At 45.1% G+C, this 22,978-nt stretch overlaps 1 protein-coding gene across 1 annotated transcript; it reads right to left on the bottom strand.

Moving 5' to 3' along the window:
• Positions 1 to 9,653: 9,653 nt before the first annotated feature.
• On the bottom strand, positions 9,654 to 21,721 carry LOC115461814 (gastrula zinc finger protein XlCGF46.1-like). Its single transcript, XM_030191865.1, has 4 exons — positions 21,696 to 21,721; positions 20,962 to 21,072; positions 20,382 to 20,495; positions 9,654 to 11,186 (listed from the first exon to the last, which is right to left on the bottom strand). The coding sequence occupies exons 1-4, from the start codon at positions 21,703 to 21,705 to the stop codon at positions 9,793 to 9,795; spliced, it is 1,629 nt and encodes a 542-aa protein (XP_030047725.1). The 5' UTR covers positions 21,706 to 21,721; the 3' UTR covers positions 9,654 to 9,792.
• Between the last annotated feature and the right edge of the window lie 1,257 nt (positions 21,722 to 22,978).

The raw sequence follows: 22,978 nt of genomic DNA, 5'->3' as shown, positions 1-22,978 counted from the left end.
GGAAAAAGCTTCGCGGGACGGTCGGCACGCAGGGCACGCCCACCGCGCATGCGCGGCCGTCTTCCCGCCCGTGCGCGACCGCTCCCGCCAGTTGAATGACAAGCAATAAAGTATAAAACACAACTCCAAAGGGGAGGAGGGAGGGTAGGTGAGAACAATCAGCCTGCTGTCCTCGGAGAACAACTGCTACAGGTATGTATCATACCCTTTCTCCGAGGACAAGCAGGCTGCTTGTTCTCACGACTGGGGTATCCCTAGCTCTCAGGCTCACTCAAAACAAGAACCCAGGTCAATGGAACCTCGCAACGGCGAGGAAACAACAGAAATTGACCTACGAAGAACAACTAACTGAGAGTGCAGCCTGACCAGAATAAATTCGGGTCCTGGAGGGTGGAGTTGGATTACACCCCAAACAGATTCTGCAGCACCGACTGCCCGAACCGACTATCGCGTCGGGTATCCTGCTGGAGGCAGTAATGAGATGTGAATGTGTGGACAGATGACCACGTCGCAGCCTTGCAGATCTCTTCAATAGTGGCTGACTTCAAGTGGGCCACCGACGCTGCCATGGCTCTGACACTATGAGCCGTGACATGACCCTCAAGAGTCAGCCCAGCCTGGGCGTAAGTGAAGGAAATGCAATCTGCTAGCCAATTAGAGATGGTGCGTTTCCCGACAGCGACCCCTAGCCTGTTAGGGTCGAAAGAAATAAACAATTGGGCGGACTGTCTGTTGGGCTGTGTCCGCTCCAAGTAGAAGGCCAATGCTCTCTTGCAGTCCAATGTGTGCAACTGACGTTCAGCAGGGCGGGTATGCGGCCTGGGGAAGAATGTTGGCAAGACAATTGACTGGTTAAGATGGAACTCCGACACCACCTTCGGCAGGAACTTTGGGTGAGTGCGGAGCACTACTCTGTTGTGATGAAATTTAGTATATGGAGCATGAGCTACTAGGGCTTGAAGCTCACTGACCCTACGAGCTGAAGTAACTGCCACCAAGAAAATGACCTTCCAGGTCAAGTACTTCAGATGGCAGGTATTCAGTGGCTCAAAAGGAGGTTTCATCAGCTGGGTGAGGACGACGTTGAGATCCCATGACACAGTAGGAGGCTTGATAGGGGGCTTTGACAAAAGCAAGCCTCTCATGAATCGAACGACTAAAGGCTCTCCAGAGATGGCTTTACCTTCCACACGATAATGGTAAGCACTAATCGCACTAAGGTGATTCCTTACTGAGTTGGTCTTGAGGCCAGACTCTGATAAGTGCAGAAGGTATTCAAGCAGGTTCTGTGCAGGGCAAGAACGAGGTTCTAGGGCCATGCTCTCACACCACACGACAAACCTCCTCCACTTGAAAAAGTAACTCTTTTTAGTGGAATCCTTCCTAGAGGCAAGCAAGACCCGGGAGACACCCTCAGACAGACCCAACGCAGTGAAGTCTACGCCCTCAACATCCAGGCCGTGAGAGCCAGAGACTGAAGGTTGGGGTGCAGCAACGCTCCGTCGTTCTGCGAAATGAGAGTCGGAAAACACTCCAATCTCCACGGTTCTTCGGAGGACAACTCCAGAAGAAGAGGGAACCAGATCTGACGGGGCCAAAAGGGCGCTATCAGAATCATGGTGCCGCGGTCTTGCTTGAGCTTCAGTAAGGTCTTCCCCACCAAAGGTATGGGAGGATAAGCATACAGGAGGCCGGTCCCCCAATGGAGGAGAAAGGCATCCGACGCTAGCCTGCCGTGTGCCTGAAGTCTGGAACAGAACAGAGGCAGCTTGTGGTTGGTCTGAGAGGCGAAAAGGTCCACCGAGGGGGTGCCCCACGCTCGGAAGATCTTGCGTACCACTCTGGCATGGAGCGACCACTCGTGCGGTTGCATGACTCTGCTCAGTCTGTCGGCCAGACTGTTGTTTACGCCTGCCAGGTATGTGGCTTGGAGGAGCATGCCGAACCGACACGCCCAACGCCACATCCCGACGGCCTCCTGGCACAGGGGGCGAGATCCGGTGCCCCCCTGCTTGTTGACGTAATACATTGCAACCTGATTGTCTGTCCGAATTTGGATAATTTGACAGGACAGCCGATCTCTGAAAGCCTTCAGTGCGTTCCAGATCGCTCGGAGCTCCAGGAGGTTGATCTGCAGATCCTTTTCCTGGAGGGACCACAGACCCTGAGTGTGGAGCCCATCGACATGGGCTCCCCACCCCAGGCGAGATGCATCCGTCGTCAGCACTTTCGTGGGCTGCGGAATTTGGAATGGACGTCCCAGGGTCAAATTGGTCCGGATGGTCCACCAGAGCAGTGAAGTGCGACAACTGGTGGAGAGGCGGATGACATCTTCTAGATTCCCGGTGGCTTGGAACCACTGGGAAGCTAGGGTCCATTGAGCAGATCTCATGTGAAGACGAGCCATGGGAGTCACATGAACTGTGGAGGCCATATGACCCAGAAGTCTCAACATCTGCCGAGCTGTGATCTGCTGAGACGCTCTGGTCTGCGAAGCCAGGGCCAAGAGATTGGTGGCCCTCGCTTCGGGAAGGTAGGCCTGAGCTGTCTGGGAATTCAGCAGCGCTCCTATGAATTCCAGAGATTGAGTTGGCTGGAGATGGGACTTTGGGTAATTTATCACAAACCCCAGCAGCTCCAGAAGTTGAATAGTGCACTGCATGGACCGGAGGGCTCCTGCCTCCGAGGTGTTCTTGACCAGCCAATCGTCGAGATATGGGAACACGTGCACTCCCAGCTTGCGTAGGTAGGCCGCTACCACCACGAGGCACTTTGTAAACACTCGTGGGGCAGAGGCGAGCCCAAAGGGCAGCACACAATACTGAAAGTGCCGTGCGCCCAGGCGGAATCTGAGATACTGTCTGTGAGCTGGCAGTATCGGGATGTGAGTGTATGCGTCCTTTAAATCCAGGGAACATAGCCAATCGTTTTTCTGAATCATTGGCAGAAGGGTGCCCAAGGAAAGCATCCTGAACTTTTCTTTGACCAGGAATTTGTTCAGGCCTCTCAGGTCTAGGATGGGACGCATCCCCCCTGTTTTCTTTTCCACAAGGAAGTACCTGGAATAGAATCCCTGCCCTTCCTGCCCGGGTGGTACGGGCTCGACCGCATTGGCGCTGAGAAGGGCGGAGAGTTCCTCTGCAAGTACCTGCTTGTGATGGGAGCTGAAAGACTGAGCTCCTGGAGGACAATTTGGAGGCAGGGAGGCCAAATTCAGGGCGTATCCGCACCGCACTATTTGGAGAACCCACTGGTCGGAGGTTATGAGAGGCCACCTTTGGTGAAAAAATTTTAACCTCCCTCCGACCGGCAGATCGTCCGGTACGGACACTTGTAGGGCGGCTATGTTCCCGTGGATCCAGTCAAAAGCCCGTCCCCGGCTTTTGCTGTGGAGGCGCAGGGGGCTGCTTAGGCGCACGCTGTTGACGAGAACGAGCGCGCTGGGGCTGTCCCTGTGCCTGACGAGGCCTTCGGGCCGGCTGGTTGTACCTACGCTTTGCAAAAGAATAGGGTGCAGCCTGCCGTGCCCGGGAAAAACGCCCACCCGTGGGGGCGGGTGCTGAAGGCGCCCGGTGGGAGAGCTTGTCGAGAGCGGTTTCCCGCTGATGCAGTTGGTCCACCATCTGCTCGACCTTCTCACCGAAAATGTTATCCCCCCGGCAAGGGACGTCAGCCAGTCTCTGCTGGGTGCGGTTGTCCAGGTCAGAGGCACGCAGCCATGAGAGCCTGCGCATCACTATACCTTGGGCCGCAGCACGAGATGCCACGTCACAGGTGTCAAAAATCCCCCTGGACAGGAACTTTCTGCACGCCTTCAGCTGCCTGACCACCTCCTGATAAGGCCTGGACTGCTCCGGCGGGAGCTTATCGACCAGGTCCGCCAGCTGTTGCACATTGGTCCGCATGTGGATGCTCATATAGAGCAGGTAAGATTGGATGCGGGTCACGAGCATGGAGGACTGGTAGGCCTTCCTCCCAAATGAGTCCAGAGTGCGAGACTCCCGCCCCGGGGGCGCCGAGGCGGTATCCCTCGAACTCCGTGCCCTCTTGAGAGCAGAATCCACGACCGCTGAGTCATGGGGCAACTGGGGCCGCATGAGCTCTGGGTCAGAGTGGATCCTGTACTGGGACTCTGCTTTCTTGGGAATGGTGGGATTAGTTAATGGTCGCACCCAGTTCCGGAGCAGCGTCTCCTTCAGGACATTGTGCAGCGGTACCGTGGAGGACTCTCTAGGTGGTGATGGATAGTCGAGGACCTCGAGCATCTCGGCCCTCGGCTCTTCCACAGAGACCACGGGAAAGGGAATGCTTATAGACATATCCCGCACAAAGGAGGCAAAGGAGAGACTCTCAGGAGGTGAGAGCTTCCTCTCCGGTGACGGCGTGGGGTCCGAGGGAAGGCCCGTAGACTCCTCTGAGGAGAAATATCTCGGGTCCTCCTCTTCCCCCCACGAGTCCTCATCCTCGGTATCGGACATTAGCTCATGTAGCTGAGTCCGGTACCGGGCCCGGCTCGACGTCGAGGCACCGAGGCCTCGGTGTCGTCGAGCGGTGGACTCCCGCGCCGGCGGGGACGGAGCTCCCTCCATCGACGTCGACGGGGACTCCACCTGCGTGGCTGTCGAGACCGGCACCGCAAGCGGCGGCGGTGTCGACTGCCCCGGCGCCGGGCTAGAGCTCGCCGGCGCCACAGTCATCGGCGCCGAGGGCGCAAGCACCCCCGGCGCCGGCACAGCCTGGCGCATCAGCCCTTCCAGGAGCCCCGGAAGGATGGCTCTGAGGCACTCGTCCAGGCCCGCTGCCGAGAAAGGCGGTGGGGCCGGTAAGGGTGTCGGTGCCAGAAGCTGCTGGGGGCCAGGAGACGGCACCGAGGTGCCGGAACCCCGACGCGTCGGTACCTCCACCACCGACGGAGATCTCTCCTCTCTGTGATGACGCTTCGGCGTCGACTCCTCTTCAGGCACCGAGGGCTCCCGGTGACGGCGCTTCTTGTCCTTCTTCCGGTGCACGTCACCGGTGCCGGAGGGCATGGAGGAGGAGGAGGTCGATCCCCCTCGGTCTCGAGGTACCGGGTCCGACAGGGTTCGGTCCCGTGGCTCACGAGTTGAGGGAGTGACCGGGGCCGACTGCCCACGCGGTCTCTCTACCCCACTCTCGCCGGCGGACCGGCGGGCCGACGGGACCTGTTCTCCTGGGGTCGCTGCCATCGGTGCCGATGTCTCGGGCATCGATACCGGTACCGAAGAACCGGCCTTCGATACCGATGCCGTCGAGGTCGACGTCGAGGGGCCGGCGCAAGTTCCAAAAAGACGGTCCCGCAGAACTTGCCTCGCAACCTGAGTCCGTTTCCGGAGACCGAGACACAAAGCACACGACTTGAGATTGTGCTCCGGCCCGAGGCACTGGAGGCACCAAGCGTGGGTGTCGGTCTGCGAGATCGGCCGGCCGCAGCGACCACACTTTTTAAATCCACTCGGGACCTTCGAGGACATCGACGGAAAAATCGCGTCGGCGAAGTCAAAGTCGGCAATGGTGGCTAAAATCACACCACGAAAATTGAAACCGACCGAGCGGCCACTAGGCCGCAACGAGGCGTCCCCGCTAGAAAGCGAGGGAAAAGGGAGGAGCGCGTGCTCCACACGCGCAAAATTCTTTTTTTTTTTTTTTTTTTTGGATAACAAAACGAAACGAAAGAAGAAGAGGCCGAAAAGGCCAAGAGCGACGACCCGCGTAAACGCGGTCGAAAATTCCGGCGGCTGAAACGAGAGAGTTGCAAAAACACGACTCTCTCAGTCGCGGAAAAAAAGTAACTGGCGGGAGCGGTCGCGCACGGGCGGGAAGACGGCCGCGCATGCGCGGTGGGCGTGCCCTGCGTGCCGACCGTCCCGCGAAGCTTTTTCCGGTTGGTGGGGGCTGCCGCGGACGTCAACCCAGTCGTGAGAACAAGCAGCCTGCTTGTCCTCGGAGAATACACTATACATACAATCATCACTGGTCCTTACATCATCCAGGCTCTCAACATCAGCTGGGGGGGGGGGGCCCGTTACAGCGAAAGCCAGAAGCCTTTTAGACCAGGAACAGATCCTCTGCGCAGTATGTACTGAGAAAATGTTAGTTATATATGTGATATCACACACATAACCAAAAGTTATGTGTATGACTTACATTACATGTATATATCTTACAATGCGTATATCTAAGTTTATTACTATTTTAAGATACTAACCCCATTTGTTTGCAGAGCATCACAACTTTTGTCAATTTGTGGTTACATGCGTGATAAATAAACATGGTACTAATCATTTACGTAAAAATACACTTATATAGCTTTTCAATTGTTTTAAAAGGAAGACATATGACCATAGTAACGTTGTATATGTATATCATCAGCCACTTGTTTTTTCATGTTGATAAAAAATGAATGAAGAAAACAAGCTATTTATCAGCTTTAAAACAGTAATAACTTCATACACGTTTACTTGTTGTATCGTGCTGTGATCATAATGTTTCAGGCGCTAAATGACACATTTTTGAAACTCAGACTATTGGGAAACAGAAATGACAGCAATCTATGCAATGCAATTTCAGTTTTTTTAAACAACAGGACCACTACTGAAGTTTGGACAATTTAATTTTCTTGCCACTTTATTCTTTGGTGTTTGATACATATTTTATATTGTGATAAGGTCACATCCAGGATAGTTGGGTTAAGGCAGTTTCAGTCTGAAATACAAGTCCCAGAAGGCACTGCAGGCAAGGAGCCAGGGGGTGAGATGAAGAACCCGGACTGGACTCCTAGCTGCAATAGGGGAAGACATGGGTGTAAGCTGGCAGGATGTGTAGATGGGCTGCCACTAGGGGGGAAGAGAGGAAACCCTGTGTGCAGGAGCTCATCATTAGTCTAATGCTCAACTCAGCTGGTATGGGTGTGGGGGAAGCTAATAGAAGGAGAATGATTGGTTGTGAGAGCAGAAGCCAGGGATTGATTAGGCAGGTGGGAAGGAGTCCCAGAAGAGAGAAGCAGAAGGGGAGAAACAGTTGCAGGCTGAAAATCCTTGGGTAAGGGAGGTCCCTAAAGTATTGAATTTACCAGTGAAGCTGATGCAGGGTGAAATCCTTTGGGTATGAGGAGTCCCTAAAGTATTGAACTCTCCTGAAGGTAAAGAGAGTAGAAGGTAGAAACGGCTGCTTTGTGATTTAACTGTGATGATGAATTGAATGAACAGCTTCTATTTGGAATTGAACTACTGCTTATTGTGCACTGGATAAAGAGCCCAGACTGGAGCTGACTGTGAGCCTGTATTGAATCCTGGTATGGGCTGAGAGCCTACTGCTTAAAGGGGACTATTTGCCACACACTTTCAGTTGGCTTATATGTGCTTAAGATTGAAGGTGAATGCTGCTGTTGGAACTGTGTATCAGGTCTACTAAAAACTTGCATGGAATAAAGTCTTTAAGATTGAAGTTGCGGGTGGACATTTATTTCTTGACTGTACCGGGAGTCTGTGGCTGGAGGAGATTGTTCTATCCTTGGCTGCACCTAGAGGTACTTGGTTACTATATCTAATTTAATAAAATGTTGTCATGGACTCAGGGAGGGTGAGCCCTTGGGATGTGCAGGCGAGTTGCCAGGGCTTGATACAGTACTGGGCAAGGAGTCAGGCAAGCAAGGCACAGACAAGAGACAAGGCAGGAGAGGCTGGAACCGGAGACAGGGCAGATTAGGCTCAAACTAATATCCCAACGGACTTTTTCAAGGCCCATTTCTATTCTAATTTCCTAGTTTCTTGTTTTGGAGATTGTTATATGAAAGACCATTTGCAGAGACTCCTGGGGCAGGCCTGTGGCTGAAACACAGTACTGTGTCAATTCTTCTGTCAATAAACATCCAAAGTTTCCTTGTTTATCTCTGGACTGCTAGGTCTATTTCCCACTCCATGACTTTTCCTATGCAAAAGGCTTAGCCAGGGATGCATATGCTGGACACTGCAACTGAAGCTGCCCATCACCACAGAAGGACTGAATGGAGGTGGAGGGAGAGCCTCGGATGCCCACTGCCTGCCATAGGTGGGTCAAGGCATGAAAGGTCACGACCGCAGTCATTATGAGTGTATTCTCTGCAACTATTTTGCTGACCCTTCTTTCTGCAGGTTGGCAGACAATGATAAACTTGGACCCAGCCCCACCCACTTTAGCCTCCCAAACAGCTGAGCCATCACCGATCGCCTATGCATTTAATGAAAGAGAGTGGGGATTCCAGAAGTCAGCCCCTCACATGCCTTTGACTCTATGGACTCTCCTGGGCTGCTTCATAACCTTCTGGTTAGCTGTTAGTGAATGGCTGGTATCTGATTAGCTGTGTGTGGTGTGGTTCTGGTTTATTGAGACTGAAAGCTTCTTGAGAGGGATCTGGGTTTTTATTTCTTGCTGAGTGGGAGAAGAACTTATCTTAATGTGATGCTGGATGTCAATCTTTAAATCTGGTTATTGATATCTTGGGTATCAGAGCTGACTTGAATGTATCTGAATGGGGAGAAGGAAACGAGGTTGTCCCAGCAGGTCTGATTTCTCAACCAAGGCTCTTGATTTTTGGGAATTAAGTGAACAGAGTGCAGACACATGGGAGAAGCTTTAGATACTGAGGAAGTGGTGAAGTTTAGAAGTTAGTGAAGACGATGGGGGATATAACCAGTAAGGCTGTAGCTCTTGGTCTGACCTTAAACTAAGGCTGTGGGATTTTTATGCTTTCCTCCCTCTACCTGTAGAGATCTGGTGGACAAGAAAACTTTCCTAGGTAACAATTAGAAAGCTACTGTAACCAGGGGTTAAATTTTTAATTTTTACCATGGGGGGGGGGGGGGGGGGGTTCCTCAGGAGGTGGATGAAGCCTCGATAGTGTACTGGCAGTTCAGGGCATCAGGCCTTGTTTGTAAGCCCCAGCATCTGGTTTTGATGGAGGGCTGCAGCAGGAAAGACCATGGCATTGCCTGTGCCTGGGGTCGGTCTGGGAGTGTGTCATGCATTACGTGTGATGTCATTGCACATACGCAGTGGAGATGTCATGCAGCAATGCAGACAAAGTCCATTCAAAGCAAATGGGCTGAGTCAGCATTACCACACTGCAAGCCACTACTGTGGCTTAGTAAACAGGGTTTTTTTTCTTTAAATCAAACTCCTTACTCTAGGTTTTAGATGAACTTGGGTAACCTTTCTCTCTCTTGGAGTCCAGCAAATTTTTCTATATCAACATAAGCCAGTATCTCAATTTCTCCAAATCTGAGTCCATCTCCTGCAATTCTTCTTCCTCTTCAGTTGACTTCTGTCCCTAATTTAACATGCTACCTTATGTTTTCTGGGGCTCCTTTCTCCATCTTCACCTCAGCTATGATCATTTCTTGGTTTTATCTACAGCTTCTAGTTGCCAAGAAATTCAAAGCAGTTTACAGCTCAGGTAAAATCAATAAAATTAGGCAAGGAACTCCATAAAAATGATAGGAAAGAGATCACACGCCTAAAACAGAAACCTTTTCTATTGCTGCCTCCAAATACTGTGGCAGTCATCATGACATTAAAGTGCAGCTTTTCTTTTGGAAGAATTTTCATATTTAGAACGTTTAAATGGTTTATGTCCCATGTCACAATTACACAATGCTTATCACATTCAGAACATTTACATTGGTTTGTCTCCTGTATGATTGATTTCATGCCAAAGTAGCCTCATTCTGAAACACATCCAATTCTGAACATTTAAATGATTTCTCTCCTGTATGAATCCTTTTGTGCTTTTTTTTTTCAACCCAACCTTGCTTCTGAAACATTTATCATATTCTGAACATTTAAATGGTTTCTCTCTCCTATATGAGTTCTTTTGTGAATTTTCAGGTAAGCATTGCTTCTGAAGCATTTATCACATTCTGAACATTTATATGGCTTCTCTCCTGTATGAATCCTTTCATGCTGTGTCAGATTATGCTTGCTTATGAAACATTTATTACATTCTGAACATTTAAATGGTTTCCCTACTGTATGAGTCCATTGGTGAATATCAAGGGTGGCTTTCCTTCTGAAACATTTATCACATTCTGAACATTTAAATGGTTTCCCTGTCTTATGAGTCCATTCATGCTGTTTAATTTCATTATTGGTTCTGAAAGATTTATCACATTCTGAACATTTATATGGTTTCTCTCCTGTATGAATTCTTTCGTGAATTATCAGTTGGTCTTTGCTGATGAAACGTTTATCACATTCTGAACATTTAAATGGTTTTACTCCTGTATGAATCATTTTGTGATATTTCAGACCCATCTTGCTTCTGAAATATTTATCACATTCTGAACATTTATATGGTTTCTCTCCTGTATGAATTCTTTCATGTATTTTCAGATTGACCTTGCTTCTGAAATATTTATCACATTCTAAACATCTAAATGGTTTGTCTCCTGTATGAGTCGATTGGTGAACACGAAGGGTGGCCTTACTTCTGAAATATTTATCACATTCTGAACATCTAAATGGTTTTTCTTCTGTATGAGTTATTTCATGAATTTTCTGGTGGGCCTTCCTTATGAAATATTTATCACATTCTGAACATTTAAATGGTTTCTGTCCCGTGTGAGATAATTTATGCCTTTGCAGGCTCCTTTTGTAACCGAAACATTTCTCACATTCTGAGCATTGAAATGGTTTCTCTCCTGTATGAATTCTTTCATGATTTTTCAGGTAGGCCTTACTTCTGAAACATTTCTCACATTCTGAACATTTAAATAGTTTATGTTCCATATGAGCCATTTCAGGCAGTTGAAGGTTCCTTTTCTCATTGAAATATTTATCACATTCAGAACTTTTACTTTTGAGTGTACCTTGACTATCATGAACGTCAGTCCTTAGCTCGCTTCTGTGGTGATCAACAGAATTTGAGTCGGTGGTACAGCTCTCACTTTTAAAATCTCTCTGACCTTTCAGTCTTCCAGATTGTACAAGTCTGGGGCAATAGCTGCAGTTTCTCTTTGGTCTGTTTAATCTTTCTCCTTTCTGGGCTATTGCTTTCACACCGTTTGATGTTATGCTACTGATACCTTCCTCAGAGTCGGCTGAAGGATCTGTGCTGTCTCTGGCGCACCCTTTCTCTTTCTGCTGCTCATCGCACGTTCCCACTCTTTCACTATCATTCCTAAATCCATCATCTGTTGGATAAAAAATATGATCCTTAATTTTACAGCTATGGAAAATCGCATTCTTAAGGCAGGAAGTGCTCCTACCTCAGAAAATCCACTGGAGAACCTGAGATAGAGGTACAATCGGCAGGGGTGGGGGGGAGGGAGGAAGAAAGGAGGGCAGCATGGGGCTCAGGGGGAGGTTAAATTAAAAAAAAAAGTTATGCGCATGCCGGCCCAGTATACAGTAGTTCATGTCCTGTGTAAGCTAGCTGGCAACCGCGTAACTCTGGGCTCTCCAAAATGCCTCCCCCCCGTACCACCTTCTGCCCTGCCTACTTTTCTCCTGAGAGGTCAGAGGCAACATTCAGTGGTATTGCCTGTTTTACTGTCAATTAATATTGGGGGTTAGGTGGCCCCAGGGGATTTAACTAGGCATAATTCTCTCCTGCCTGCTTAAATAGCTTTGAATATCATACCTTAGGTGTTACTGCACACATAAATATTTTGAATAAGACATCCCCAAATATGTGTGTAAACGCCAATATGCCTATGCAATATTCTGAAAATATCCTATTAACTTATATTGGGAGAGAGGTGTGGTAGCCGTGTTAGTCCACTCTTAAAGGTTATCAATAGAAATCAAACAAAATAAAACATGGAAAAGAAAATAAGATGATACCTTTTTTATTGGACATAACTTAATACCAGTCAGGCCCCCACCCCTGTGGGCCAACACTTTACAAGACCAGAACACTGCACCAGTGATTTCACAGTAAGAATACTGAAAGGTAATTTTAAAACAATACAGGAACGTAAGACCTTTGAAATAAGAATGATTGAATATTTTGACATCCAACAAACAGGACTTAATGAGAATCTGGGTTTTCTAACTCATTATAAAACATAAAGCTGTATTTCTCTGTTTATTTCTCTGTTTATTACCCTCCTCTCACCTACCAACACCCATCCTGTTAGAATATCAATGAAATGCTTTGATGTCCCCATGCATACCTCCTACCCATCCCCACCCTCCCACTCTGTTAGACTGTCAAAGTAATGCTTTGATGTTTCTCTCATATATACTATCTGCTACCTCATTTGCTTATTTCCGATCTGATGAAGAAGGGCAACCTTCGAAAGCTAATCAAGAAATGTATTAAATTATGTCCAATAAAAAAGGTATCATCTTATTTTCTTTTCCATGTTTTATTTTGTTTGATTTCTATTGATAACCTTATATTGGGAGAAATTTGGTCTTCTCTCCTTTTTGAAATTGTTATACAGCCATCATTTTATTGATATACTATACTGCTTCTTTCTGATGCTTTGTCTCAAAATATGAGTGCAAAAACAGTTATGATGAAAACATACATAAATGCATAGAGACGATGTTCTTGGTCACAGAATATGAGTGCAATAATAAATGTAGTTTAAAAACAATTATGATAAAAGCATACACAAATACATAAAAGCAATGTACTCAGTCATAGCACATTGGTACAATAATAATATATGGTCTGAAAAAAAGTTAATATGGTGGACACGATAATGTATAAGCAAATCGAGTGACTCCTGATGCAGGCCTAGCGGCCGAAACACAACGTTTGTGCTGTCTTTCTACTCAAACTTTTTGAACTCAAGTACACGTCTTTCCAGTCTTTGGTACCCGTGGTCCAACTCCCACTTTTCTTGTCCAATCTCAAAAGTAATAGCAAGCCATGGGTTCTCTCTCTCTCTACATTTAAGGCTGATAGGTTTTTTCTATCTTGTATGAGTCCTTCAGTCTTGCTTCTGAAACAATTATCACATTCTGAACATTTAAATAGTTTCTCTTCCATATGTCATTCAGTGAAGATTTAGGTGGGCCTTCCTTATGAAACTCACTCCAGCCTCAAACCATGCCAGGTCTCATACAGGCCATCTATGAGAATTTAGTATAAGAATTTCATTTCGCTCTATTCTCCTGACGATGCTTTGGAATATGAAAAATGGTTCCATGTTGGGAATGGTATAGGAATTCAGAAGAATTGCTTGCTCTCACGGTGTCAAGCATTTAACACTCAATTGCAGATTGGACTGTTTTTGAGTGATTACCCAGAACCTAACAACTGTAAGATATTTGATTACTGGAGGAGAATTTAAAAGTGCAGGTCATTTATAAGAATAACAGTAGAATCACTGCGAGTTGGACTTAAGCAGATAAGTTTATGTTTTTAGTATCTTTGGATGAGTGACCCACATTGGACATTTGTATACACATGAGAAAAACAACCAGTAAAACAATAGTGGACAGTACAAATAATGCTTTAAAAGGATTAAAAACTATTAAGAAACTGCTGGAATAGGTAACGTGATTTTTTGAAGCCACTGAGCAACCAGTGAACTAGTAGGGAAATATTTGTCATTCGGAACTTGGGTAGCATTTTGTGTGTGTGGGGGGGGGGGGGGGGGGATCAATGGCTCAGATATTGGAGAACATTTAGCTGGGTATATGCTCACTATAATTAATCCTGATCAGGTAGGATTTATGACTGGAAGGTAAGTAGCTGATGATATTAGAAGAGTAAACCTCTTTTGGAAGGCACGTCAAGAGGGGATACCTACGATAGCAATAAAGTAGACGCTGAAGTTTATGGTTTATTTAAGGTAGACTGGGAGTTTATGATAGGGATGCTAAGAAAGGTGGGCATTGGGGAACGGTTTATTAGCTGGATATTGAATCCATGTACCTGACCACTGGCATGTGTCAGAGTTAATGGGAGCAACTCCTCACCGTTTGTCTTACACTGGGGCATGTGTTAGGGGTGCCCATTGTCACCCTTGTTTGACTTGGTGGTAGAACCTCTGAGGGACTTATAATAGAAGCAAGGAACATAAAGGGTCCTTGTTTGCAGATGATCTTTTGATATTGACTCAAGGTACAGAAAAGGGCCTCTTGGCTTAACAGGAGCAAATGGCAGAGTATGGAAGCTTATCGGGATTCAGAGCTAACCTCACTAACACAGAGATTTTGAATATATCCTTCAAAGGGCAGGAGATGAATCTTAGGAAACGTTTTCCCTTTCGATGGGTTTCCGACTCTATTAAATATTAGGGTATCAAAGTAGGGGCTGACTGGGACACACTCTTTAGTAGGAACTGAGATTTAGAGGGATGGGATAAATTAATACTGTCCTGGATAGGAAGGATGGAGGCAATGAGAATGATGGTTCTCCCTAAATTTTTATATTTATTCCAAGCTCTCCCTGTTGAAATACGTCCTATAATGTTTCAACACTGGCATAGAAAGATATTTTTATTTATTTATTTATTGCATTTGTATCCCACATTTTCCCACCTTTTTGCGGGTTCAGTGTGGCTTACAATATGAGTTAAATGATGGAAATACAATTTGTTACAGATTGGTTATGGATTACATTGTGCAGAGTTATGCGAGACAATCGAGGTGTCGTTAAGGAATGTAACAATGGAACACAAACATTGAAACGTTGGAAGGAGACAATGGGAGCTTAGAGGGCGATAATAAGGTATGAAGACACATGGTATATATCTTTCTGTGAGTAAAGGTATGAGAGATTACGGGAATGAGAGTTCAGAAGTGGATGTATGATGCATTAATGAACAGTAAGTATGGACTTTATATGTTTAGTTTATATGTGGAAGGAAGAGATCCAGAGTGGCTCGGAAGCCTATGCTCCAATCTAAGGGGAAAGGGGGGATGGGTATTCCCAATCTGGAAAAATATTACCAAGCTGCACAACTTAAGCCGATGTTAGCGTGTCAGGTACCCCAACCTAAACAATGGGTCCTTGCAGAACAAGGGGCTAGTACTTTTCAATTTAAGTTTCTCCCCTGGGCAGCTGGCAAATTCAAAGACATTCAAGAGGTTCAAAACCGATTTACGAGGACAACTATGGGTGTATGTCTCAAGACACGATCCCATTTATTGAAGAATAAAACATGAGCTCATTTTCAACCTCTGGGACATACAGATAACTTTGTACCTGGGTGTGGCAATAGCTTGTTTACGTAAGTACATAAGTATTGCCATACTGGGAAAGACCAAAGGTCCATCAAGCCCAGCATCCTGTTTCCAACAATGGCCAATCCAGGTCACAAATATCTGGCAAGATCCCAAAAATATACAAAACATTTTAAGCTGCTTATCCCAGAAATAAGCAGTGGAGTTTCCCCCAAGTCTACTTTAATAATGGTCTATGGACTTTTCCTTTAGGAAGCCGTCCAAATCTTTTCTAAACCCCGCTAAGCTAACCGCCTTTACCACATTCTCTGGCAACGAATTCTAGAGTTTAATTGCACGTTGAGTGAAGAAACATTGTCTCCAATACATTTTAAATGTCCTACTTTGTAGCTTCATTGAATGCCCCCTAGTCCTAATATTTTTGGAAAGAGTAACAGATGCTTCACGTCTACCCTTTCCACGCCTCATTATTTTATAGACCTCTATCATATCTCCCCTCAGCTGCCTTTTCTCCAAGCTGAAGAGCCCTAGCCACTTTAGCCTTTCCTCATAGGGAAGTCGCCCCACCCCCTTTATCATTTTCATCGCCCTTCCCTACACCTTTTCTAATTCCACTATATCTTTTTTCAGATGCGGTGACCAGAATTGAACGCAATATTTGAGGTGCGGTCACACCATGGAGCGATACAAAGGCATTATAACATCCTCATTTTTGTTTTCCATTCCTTTCCTAATAATACCAAAAATTCTATTTGCTTTCTTAGCCGCAGCAGCACACTGAGCAGAAAGTTTCAACGTTATCATCAACGACGACACCAAGATCCCTTTCTTGGTCGGTGACTCCAAACTTGGAACCTTGCATTACATAACTATAATTCGGGTTCCTCTTTCCCACATTCATCACTTTGCACTTGCTCACATTAAACGTCATCTGCCATTTAGACGCCCAGTAATTTTTCACAATCCTCCTGCGATTTAACAACTTTGAATAACTTTGTGTCATCAGCAAATGTAATTACCTCACTAGTTACTCCTATCTCTAGGTCATTTATAAATATGTTAAAAACCAGTGTTCCCAGCACAAACCCTACTACTACTACTTATCACTTCTATAGCGCTACAAGGCATACGCAGCGCTGTACATCATACACGAAAAGACAGTCCCTGCTCAAAGAGCTCACAATCTAAATAAGACAGGTAAACAGACAGAACAACTAAGAGGTAAGGGAATTACAGAGGTGGGGTACAGGGCAAGTGAGTAAAGGTTAGGCGTCAAAAGCAGTGTCAAAGAGGTGGGCTTTTAGCCTGGACTTGAAAATGGCCAAAGACGGGGCTAGACGTACCGGGTTGGGAAGTCTATTCCAGGCGTGAGGTGCAGCGAGATAAAAGGAACAAAGTCTGGAATTAGCAGTAGAGGAGAAGGGGACAGACGAGAGATTTATCCACAGAACGGAGTATCTGAGGGTAACCTAACTAACTACGCTTCTCCATTGAGAATACTGACCATTTAACCCTCTGTTTTCTATCTATTAACCAGTTTTTAATCTACAATAGGACACTACCTCCTATCCCATGACTCTCCAATTTCCTCTGGAGTCTTTCATTCGGTACTTTGTCAAACAATAAAACTGAGTGGGAAGTGGACCAATGACTCCAGAAACTGGAACAGCAGGGTCAAACAAATAGATTTTATTACAGACTCGACACAGATCTGTGTTTCGGCCACAGGCCTGCCTCAGGAGTCTCTGTAATGTATGACCAGATAAAACGCTGCTGAGAAATTAAAGAGGTCTTGAAAAAGACCTGGGTGCTAGAACTCTCAACAACATGTAATGCAGCTCTATCCACAGACCTTTTGGAAAATTCAGATACACGATATCAACCGGCTCCCCTGTATCCACATGTTTGTTCACCCCTTCAAATAAATGTAATAGATTGGTGAGGCAAGATTTCCCTTCACTAAATCCATGTTGGCTTTGTCTCATTAATCCATGCTTTTGAATATGCTCTGTAATTTCTACCATTTTGCCTGGCACTGACGTCAGGCTCACCGGTCTATAATTTCCTGGATCTCCTCTAGAACCCTTTTTAAAAATTGGCGTTACATTGGCCACTCTCCAATCTTCTGGTACCATGCTCGATTTTAAAGATAAATTTCATATTACTAACAATAGTTCTGCAAGTTCATTTTTCAATTCTATCTGTACTGTGGGTTGGATACCATCTGGCCTAGGAGATTTGCTACTCTTCAATTTGTCAAATTGCCCTTTTACATCCTCCAGGTTTATAGAGATTTCATTCAGTTTCTCCGACTCATCAGCTTTGAATACCATTTCTGGCACCAGTATGTCCCCAAAATCTTCCTTGGTGAAGACAGAAGCAAAGAATTTATTTAATCTCTCTGCTACAGCTTTTCCAGAATTCATTTAATCTCTCCACTATGGCTTTTCCAAGGACGGAAAAGACATGGTCTTCTCTATTATAGAAGATGGCCAAATTCTACATTTTGGAACGCTACAAGCTTGCTACCAACTGGCAGCTAGAGACGTATTCCTTTACCTTCAAGTTAAACATTTCACTCAGGTAGAACAACTAATAGCAGAGGGTGGAGGCCTTAAGTTGGCTTTTGAAACGTCAACAACTTGGGAGGACTTATCTATCTTTTGTTTATGGGCTCCTCAACACATTAGATAAATGGAAGGCTACCTACAGGGGGGCATGGGAGAGGGATCTACATAGAAATTACTGAGAACGGTCTTAAGGTACTGGTGAGTTGGCATTACTCTCCATCTAGATTGCAGGCCATTATGAGGAAAGGGGATGGAATATGTTGGAGAGGGTGTGGCCAGAGAGGAACATATACTCACATCTGATGGGAATATCCTAAGGTCTAGAAATTATGGAAGGCAGTATTTGCATATGGGCAACAGTTACTCAAGATTCATACTGCGTACTAGAGAAAACGCCCTACTAAGTGGGAGAGTGGAAGGGATAACGGGAGCTATGTATAAAGTAATGTTGGTTTTTACAGCAGGCCAACTGCTGATTGCCTCACACGGGACATGCCAACTATAGAGATTGTGTATTATATGTGAACAATATAGACTGACTGCCTTAAAATGTAGTAAATGGAAATATTATCAAGAAATGTGGGGAAGATTTCTCGAGTTAGAAGGACATTCTGTGAGATATTGGGAAGGGATTGGGGGAAAGGGCGGAAGGGATGGAGAGGTCTATTTTTTGTTTTTCATTATTGGGGGTGGCAATTCATTATGTAACAAGATGAACACTCATTTTTTATTTTTTATTTTAACAGATGCCGTCAGTTATTTTGCTTGAAAATTAATATAAAGATACAAACGAAAGAAAATGGCGAGACTGCCTCGGGAGGCTGCAGCCATTTTGGAATTGCGAATGGCATCATTACAATGAACTGCATTTTGTACTGTGATTTGCATTAACCTATCAGAAATACTAAATGTTCATGACTAAGTCAAACAGCACCGTGTCCATCAGTCATGTTCCTCCACAACAGTGCAGCCCTTTCAACAGTATAGATTTCTCAACCCCAAGACACTCTAGGTTGAAGGGTTTTGCAGACCTGATCCCATCCCTGGAATACCCACCTCTATCAATGCCTCCTCCATCTCAATAGAGAGTTTACTCTATCCAAAGTGGGGAGATTGACAGTGGAAGGAGAAAAGAAGATGACAGCCTTTTATCCCACCTGCACTGAATTCCTGAATGGTACCAGCTGACTTTAGTAAAGATGTGCAAGAGGATACGAACTTAAGAATAGTACTACTACTACTACTATTTAGCATTTCTATAGCGCTACAAGGCATACGCAGCGCTGCACAAACATAGAAGAAAGACAGTCCCTGCTCAAAGAGCTTACAATCTAATAGACAAAAAATAAATAAAGTAAGCAAATCAAATCAATTAATGTGAACGGGAAGGAAGAGAGGAGGGAAGGTGGAGGCGAGTGGTTACAAGTGGTTACGAGTCAAAAGCAATGTTAAAGAGGTGGGCTTTCAGTCTAGATTTAAAGGTGGCCAAGGATGGGGCAAGACGTAGGGGCTCAGGAAGTTTATTCCAGGCGTAGGGTGCAGCGAGAAAGAAGGCGCGAAGTCTGGAGTTGGCAGTAGTGGAGAAGGGAACAGATAAGAAGGATTTATCCATGGAGCGGAGTGCACGGGAAGGGGTGTAGGGAAGGACGAGTGTGGAGAGATACTGGGGAGCAGCAGAGTGAATACATTTATAGGTTAGTAGAAGAAGTTTGAACAGGATGCGAAAACAGATAGGGAGCCAGTGAAGGGACTTGAGGAGAGGGGTAGTATGAGTAAAGTGACCCTGGTGGAAGACGAGACGGGCAGCAGAGTTTTGAACCGATTGGAGAGGGGAGAGGTGACTAAGTGGGGGGCCAGCAAGAAGCAGATTGCAGTAGTCTAAACGAGAGGTGACAAGGGTGTGGATGAGGGTTTTGGTAGAGTGCTCGGAAAGAAAGGGGCGGATTTTACGGATAGCCATAGCAGTGGCCAATCCAAGTCACAAGTACCTGGCAGAAACCCAATCAGTAGCACCGTTCCATGCTACCAATCCCAGAGCAAGCAGTGGCTTCCTGTATGTCCATCTCAATAACAGGCTATGGACTTTTCCTCCAGAAACTTGTCCAACTCTTTTTTTTAAACCCAGATACGCTAACCACCATTACCCACATCCTCCAGCAATGAGTTCCAGAGCTTAACTATTCTTTGAGTGAAAAAATATTTCCTCCTATTAGTTTAAAAGTATTTCCATGCAATTTCGAACTCTGCTATATCTTTTTTGAGATACAGTAACCAGAACTGAACACAATACTCAAGGTGAGGTCACACCATGGAGCAATACTTTTGGTCTTATTTTGCATCCCTCTCCTAATAATTACTAGCACGTTATTTGCTTTTTTAGCTGCCGCAACACACTGAGCACAAAATTTCAGTGTGTATTGTCTGCAATGACACCTAGGTTTTTTTCTTGAGTGCTAACTCGTAAAGTGGATCCTAGTATCAGATAACTATGATTCAGATTATTCTTCCCAATATGCATCATTTGCATTTGTCTACGTTAAATTTCATCTGTCATTTGGATGCCTAGTCTTCTAGCTTCCTAAGGTCTTCCTGCAATTTTTCATAATCCACAAGTGTTTTGACAACTTTGAATAGTTTCCTATCATCTGCATATTTCATCACCTCACTTACTTGTTACAGAAGGATGAGTCTGTTCAGACATCTCTGACTCAGGATGATCCATGAAGGGGAGATCTTCCTCTTGTTTAATGCTCAGTGAGAACACAGAAGTTACGACTGGAAGGCCTGCGATGAGAAAACACATTTACAAGGATTCACCAAGTATCTGATAATACTAAATTAGGAAACCGATTTTAAGAGTCCAAATGGCTTAAAACAAATCGGAGAAATATTTTCTTCACCCAACGCGTAATTCAACTCTGGAATTCGTTGCCAGAGAACGTGGTGAAGGCGGTTAGCTTAGCAGAGTTTAAAAAGGGGTTGGACGGTTTCCTAAAGGACAAGTCCATAAACCACTACTAAATGGGAAAAATCCACAATTCCAGGAATAACATGTATAGAATGTTTGTACGTTTGGGAAGCTCACCAGTTGCCCTTGGCCTGGATTGGCCGCTGTCGTGGACAGGATGCCGGGCTCAATGGACCTTTGGTCTTTTCCCAGTGTGGCACTACTTATGTACTTATGATGTTAATGACCTATCTCCTGTGATCTAAAAATGCAAAGCCCATTAAAACCAAAACATTTACTTACTGTTGGAGTCATTTGGATTTTCTTTTCCCTCCCACTCAGATTGTTGAGTGAAATATTTCTCATCTTCATTTTTAATCTTGAATACAACATCAAGATTAACAATTGAATAACCTGTTGATAAGAAGTAGGAAAATTACATCTAAATTGTATTTGTAGAATCCCTCGGGAGGTTCCATCTGCTTCATGTTTTGATATGTGATGTGTGCATGGAGGTTTGTATATATGCGTATTAATCTTGAGGTATGTGTATTTGTCTGACAATAATTAGAGAGAAGATCATATCATCCAGTTTTTCGGATTAAGAGAATTGTCTTCATAGCCCTCCTAGGTGGAGACACTAAAGGTGCCAATCTTCTGGTTATCATTTGGAGAGGTTATATGTTGTACAATACAATTGACTAGCGTGCAACTGATACGTCATGACCTTATGTAGAAATCTCAGAAGAAATCTGCGAGGTAAATCCTCTCTCTAGTCTTCTGTATAGGAATGGGAGAGAGACTCCTGCTGGTGTTGTGTGAAGCCTCTAGTTTAAGGTATGATTTTATCTTACAACAGAGAGCAGAATCTTTTGCAGATCCTGAAGCAGTGATATATTTCACAGGCTCCTATTGAGGGGATGGCATCAGAAGCCAGGATCTAAATTTCATGTGTCCATGGTATCTAGTTCCTGTGATTTTTACACCACTGATTCCATAATGTGCTTGTGTGGTAGATGACAGAAAAACATATTTACCTCGTGACATGAGGATGTCATGAATCTCCTTGACGACCTTCTTGTACAGCTCCTTCTGCCATTCTCCCAGAAGGTCCCAGTCCATTTCCGAGAAATAAGCAGCAACATCCTTGAATGTGACCAATGGCTATAACAGCAAATAGGACACCCTACATCAAAGTTTCATTATTTTTTATTTCACCTATCAACATACTTCTAGACGGTTTACAATAAACATATGTAATAAATCACACAAAAAGAAAAATTTTAAAAACGGGTACCAAAAACATAGGAGAGTGTAGGAGGGAAGTTCTGGAAGCCAAATTTAGGCTTTTAGATAGAAAACTGAAAACTAAAAGTATCAGAGTAACAGTCTCAGAAATACTCCCTGTTTCACATACAGGAGCCAAGAGATTTCCAGAGCTCCAGAATTTCAATGTTTGGGTGAGACAATGATACAGGGAAAAAGGATTTAGATTTGTTAGGAACTGGACAACATTCTGGGTAAGGGGAAGCATGTTCCAAAAAGATGTGCTGAACCTTAACCAGGGCAGAATCAAATGTTTAAAAGGAGATACTACAACTTGGGGGAAAGACGACAGTCACTCAGGGGTTGGGATTAGGTATCTTTAAAGGATACTATTAGATCAGGGAAGTAAGGGCATCCTGATAGGGAAGTTGCAACAATGGCAGAAGTAGGCCAGATGCCTTCAAGGGAAGAGCAGATGCAGAGAAGAGACTGCTAACGATCCCTGTCAAACTACTAAGCAAGTTGTAAATACAGGCAAAAAACACACTTTGAAATGTCTGTATACTGAATTTCCTGGGGTTCTACAGGGAAGGCTTTTACCAATTTCATCTGACTCCAGTCATTCAACCCTCTGAATTCCAATCAAAACTGAATATCCAAGGGTCTGCCTAGGGATGTGCACTTCCCCAGGTAGACCCAGAAGGACTGTCATTTTATTCTAGTTAACCTTTTTCCTTGCCCATATCAGAACTCATTTATTGTAACAAATTCCCCATAAGCAAGAAATAAAGAGAATTAGAGACAGGTTCAATTATTCAATTTATTACTCACCCAAGCCAGGTTACATATGAAGCGTTGATTTATAAGAATATAATTAAATATTCTTATGGGGAGATCTTCAACAGGGTGACATGCAGGTCAACCTCTGGTCTCAGACCGTCCCCCTATAGGGAGGCTGTCAGCCATATTTATACTCTTGATTTACATTGATCCCTATTACCCCCCACCCCTTCCCCTAAAAACACTTGCTCTCACACAGATGGCACTAACCGCA

This window comes from Microcaecilia unicolor, chromosome 2 (assembly GCF_901765095.1).
Source record: "Microcaecilia unicolor chromosome 2, aMicUni1.1, whole genome shotgun sequence".
Classification (NCBI taxonomy): domain Eukaryota; kingdom Metazoa; phylum Chordata; class Amphibia; order Gymnophiona; family Siphonopidae; genus Microcaecilia; species Microcaecilia unicolor.
The sequence above is the reverse complement of the archived record's forward strand: the minus strand, read 5'-3'. Positions and strand labels throughout refer to the sequence as shown.